General features: G+C 35.9%; 1 protein-coding gene across 2 annotated transcripts; it reads right to left on the reverse strand.

Moving 5' to 3' along the window:
• Window positions 1–368: 368 nt before the first annotated feature.
• On the reverse strand, window positions 369–4756 carry U4-U6-60K (U4-U6 small nuclear riboprotein factor 60K). 2 transcript variants are annotated; one of them, XM_077436046.1, is made up of 10 exons: window positions 4504–4756; window positions 4326–4367; window positions 4017–4249; window positions 3740–3944; window positions 3507–3665; window positions 3253–3435; window positions 2905–3120; window positions 1068–1283; window positions 777–988; window positions 369–707 (listed from the first exon to the last, which is right to left on the reverse strand). In XM_077436046.1, the coding sequence occupies exons 3-10, from the start codon at window positions 4207–4209 to the stop codon at window positions 496–498; spliced, it is 1596 nt and encodes a 531-aa protein (XP_077292172.1). In that variant the 5' UTR covers window positions 4210–4249; window positions 4326–4367; window positions 4504–4756; the 3' UTR covers window positions 369–495. The 2 variants fall into 2 exon arrangements, with proteins under 2 accessions (XP_077292172.1, XP_077292171.1); XM_077436045.1 differs by lacking the exon at window positions 4326–4367 and having other exon boundaries at window positions 4504–4575.

Consider the following 4756-nt stretch of genomic DNA (forward strand, 5'->3'; position numbering starts at 1 on the left):
TTAATTTCAGTGCATAGATTTACCAGGAATCAGCTCATAATCCACTCACACTAATGAACTATCAATATCAATTTAATCGGAAACACATTTCCAATATGTGGATTCTCTTACACAACCTCAAAACTGTTTTCATACAGTATAAATTCAAATTTTGAACCAAAAAGTAATACGTCGCATATAAAATTAAACTATAAATAGTTTCTAACCAAATCTCATTCATGTATAAGAAGTCTTAGAAGTCATTTTTTCCCATAACTATTATACGTATCTATATAAGGATACCATATAAAGAAGAAGCAATTAATTTCCATTTTTATTACATTAGTACCTACATATGTATGTGTGTGTGTATTCATAAAAAACAATTTCAATCATATTCATTGTTTTAATTTTTACAAACATTACATTTTAACTTAAATATAAATGAACAATGGTATTCATATAAAAAGTATGATTAAACAAATAGTGTCCATTACAAATATTTTAAATAACGATTCAAGTGTCGGATGCCCAAAGTTTAAAGGTTCTATCGTAGGCACATGTAGCTATAAACTTATCATCTGGCGAGACATCCAAACCCATAACTTTACTATCGTGACCGATGAGAGTGCGTAACGGTTGCCAGGTGACATTCGCCCAAAGTTTAACGGAATTATCATAACTAGCAGTCACAAGATAGTGACCGTTAGTCCGCTGATATCTAATACCTGAAAAATTACACAGCATTAAAATCGACTTCTACACAAAGTAAAACAAATTCATTGAACAATACTAACCACTCAACAAATTCGTATGCGCAGGGATAGTATACAAAGAAACCCGACGACGTAAATCCCAAATTCGAGCACCGTTATCTCCACCAGCTGTGGCCAACTGGTACCCGGTGGGCGACCATTCAACGTCCAATATACTATGCTGATGTCCTTCCATTAACATAACGCAACGACCGGTACGCAGATCCCAAACTCGGCCAAAAGCATCTAATCCTCTAAAATAAAAATTATAAACATTAAATTCGTAATGTAAATTATACAGCTTAAAAGGCTATATTTTAAACGAATTAGTACCCGGTTGCAACTACTGAACCATCACACTGAAACGCAATACAATGAGGCGGCTTTGTGTGACCTTCCTGGTGTAGTAATTCCATACCGGCTTCCAAGTCCCAAAGCCTCCACGAGGTGTCCCGACAGCATGTTCCCAAATAGCGCCCTGATGGATGGAACGCAGTTCTAGACACTCGATTAGGTGCATGTCCAGATAGTTCACCCATGGGTTCCTCACTAATAGTTTACAATTGATTAGCATAATATTACGAACACTGTATTCTTGGCATAGGGAGGGGAGATAGAAAACAGAATATATGGGTTAGAAATAAGGCAAAGGTGGTTGATGTAGTGGTGAGAGTAGAGATTGGATGATTGATGGAGGAAAGAAGTGCTCGAATGGTACCCGAGAAAATTTAAATAGGTGCAAGAAAGACCGCAGGTCGGGTTACCACCTTAGATACAGATCTCACTCAGAGATTATGACAATAAAAAAATATTTATTTATATAAATTATTATTAATAAAAAAATCACATTTCGAAATTATAGAAAATAAAAACAGGTAAACAATATGAAAAATATGCTACCTATATCAATTAAAATATGAGCTGCTATATTTGAAATTGGCGTAAGTCCACTTTTCTTCATTTTGAGGAATATCTAGCAAAAAATTAAATATAATGTTTTAGGTTTCCAGTATTTAAAAATATTATACTGATAGCCTGTAATACGTTTATTCTGCTTTTCTGAGAAACTGGACATATCGAATTAAAAGTATTAACCAGCAGTATGGCTCGGTGGTTGTGTACGTTAGCACCGAGAGGTTACAGGGCTCGATCCTATGCTAATCTTTAATGCTGCTGGTCAGACTTGAATATTTGTGACTCCAAGCCGATCCCATCAAAGTTTACCAATTTATCTGATTTCATTGTTGAAACGATTTTTCCTTCAAATTGGAAAAAACCACATTGTCACCAATATCTGAATTTGATTTATGTACAATATGTAAAAATTTATGTCTCCATGGATTAATTCATTAATTGATTAATTTCGTGTTCTTCAGCATCTAGAAATTCAGCGATTTATGTATGTAATAAAAAATGCTGCAATGGTTGTAATTGGCTAGGAAGGCACATTGAGGTTTACCTTTTAGGCCTTCCTGGTATATACTATGTAAAAAAAAAGAAGTAATAAGAATATGTGAATTAAGTCAAACAGAAATAGTGTTTTTGAAACTGAAAATTGGACTTGCGCCACATTCAAATATAACGGCTCATATAATAAATACAGTTTGTTTATGTAGACGTTTTCATATATATTTCTTGTTTGAAATGGCAAGCTTTACTTAATCGGCATTATCTGGTTTTTTTAGATATGCATGAAAGTCTCGACAACTCATATCGAAATTGAGTTTTGTGCATAGCTCTGATTTCACCAACTCAACCCGCATCTATTTCCCATAATGGAAAAAATCCCATTACTTATGAGTATCGATAGAATGCTACCAACAAGTTTTGGTAGTTCGGTGAAAACATTAGAGGAAAATATTTTTATCAGCAGGCAAATCGAGCTATTTGACAGAAGGATTTGGGATTTACTACACACCCGGAGAAATAATACGACTACCTGGTTTACTATACACCCGGAGCCTGAATACGACTAACTGAAACCCGGAGACTCCATTCAAAACACTAGCCGCGGGTGGGATGGGTGGATGAAATCAGAAAAATGTATGGAAGGAGATGGATGAGAATGGCCCAAAACAGAAACGAATGGAAGCATGTATGAGAGACCTTCATTTAGCAGTGGATGGCGATTGGCTTTGATGAAATAATTATGAAATTTTACTATACAAACCTAGCTAAATTCCAAAGTAAAACGCTACCGTCATAACTACAAGACGCTAAGGAACATATTCTAGCATCATCTTCTATGTCTGCATCTTTATTGATGAAATGCGGTGGTATTTTAGCTTGTGGTCGAAAAACTACAGCTCCAACTTGACATGTATGACCACGCAGAGGATGTAAAGATTCACAGCTTGGTACTGACCATATATTGCACAGACCAGACCTAAAATATCGTATTAGCACAATACTGGTTAATAAGAAAATTTCATACTTTTCAACATAAGTAAGTAATGGTTTAATTTAGCAATGCCAATCTCTTAAATTTAGTTTCAAAATCAAACAAAGTTCCATATACCATGATGCCGTAACCAACATCTGTGAATCATTACTGAAATGACAGAAAGTAAGCGGACGAGATCCTCCGACTTGACTAGCAACTACTGCCATAGTACCGAGTCGTCGCTGCAGTTCTTGCCGAACTGCAGCTCTGGATGTGGGTCCTCCTCCACCTTCCTCTTCCTCTCTAGCTTTTTTTAATCTAAACAATTTAAATAATAAATTAACAATGTCAATCTCTATATAATATTAATCTTCATTGTCAAATCAAACCTTTCTTTTGCTTGAGGCAAAGAATAATGAGCGATCCAAAAACGGGCATCCCTCAATTCAGGTGGTCCTTCATGGTACCAGGTACCTTCTTGACCTCTTTCTTGTTGTAAGCGTGCTTCTTCTTCCACCATACGTTTATGAATTGCATCTTCTCCCAAGCTACATACAATACAACATAAACATCAAATATCATCAACCAAAAAATTTGCAATTACATATAAAAAATCACTGACAAACTAAGTAAATCTCGCAGACGTGCACGTCTTTCAGCAGGGCCTTCACCGAAGAGACACACAGGCTCCCCCAATTGTCTTAAACTACGCCTCACTTCGGTATCATCGGTCGACACGTTGATCTGTCTAGCTTTTCGCCTCCGTTCAAACTCTTCAAGCAAAGCCTGCTTGTCTTTAGACATTTCATCTTCTAACTCCATATATTCTAAAAGAAAGGTGTGTAAATATTATTTTGAAATATTAAGTTTTGATCTAAATTTTTGATTCGTTTGTTTACCACTAGACACGTGAATCTGTCCGAGTTCTTTCCCACCGGATTCATTATTATCTCCAGATTCTTTAGTGAGAGATGCAAGTAATGCGGCTAATCGTGCGCGCTCGGACTGCTCTCCAGTGTTCCCCGCGCTGTTTGAGGCGATTTGATCCAGCGCCTCCACCTTCTTCATCACCATATCTTCGTCGTCTGACATCTCGTTGTCGGTAAATTTAACTTACAACAAAATTAAAAATCTGCGAAATAATCCAATAAATTAACACACAAATGCATTACTTACTATGTATTCAAAAATATGTTCGAATTTAACACCGATTTAGAGTATTTAGTACAATTGTTGTGGCAAAATATAACCTGAAAATGCATGTTATTAATAATAGAATTTCTGTTATAATGGTATTGATTATATTGATCGAAATAAATTAGGAATTGTATAATAGTAAATTGTATTTGCAAATAGTACAAAACATAATGCGAAAATCTATATTACCAATGACAGTTGTCGAAGCCAAACGTCACATTGAGGTTAGCGCCGCGTCACACTGCTGCCACAGCATAAATCGATAATTCTTTCCGTTGCTGCCACTCGCAAAAATCAATATATGTATACCAGGTAATTGGATTATTCGTCACATTGCGGTGGTCACAAAGACAATTTTTGCCATGAAAATCGCGAATACACAATATTTGGCACTCAAGTTCTCGTTAGTATGATGGACTTTTCGGCTGCCAGATGTTCCGTT

This window comes from Arctopsyche grandis, chromosome 8 (genome assembly GCF_051622035.1).
Source record: "Arctopsyche grandis isolate Sample6627 chromosome 8, ASM5162203v2, whole genome shotgun sequence".
NCBI lineage: Eukaryota > Metazoa > Arthropoda > Insecta > Trichoptera > Hydropsychidae > Arctopsyche > Arctopsyche grandis.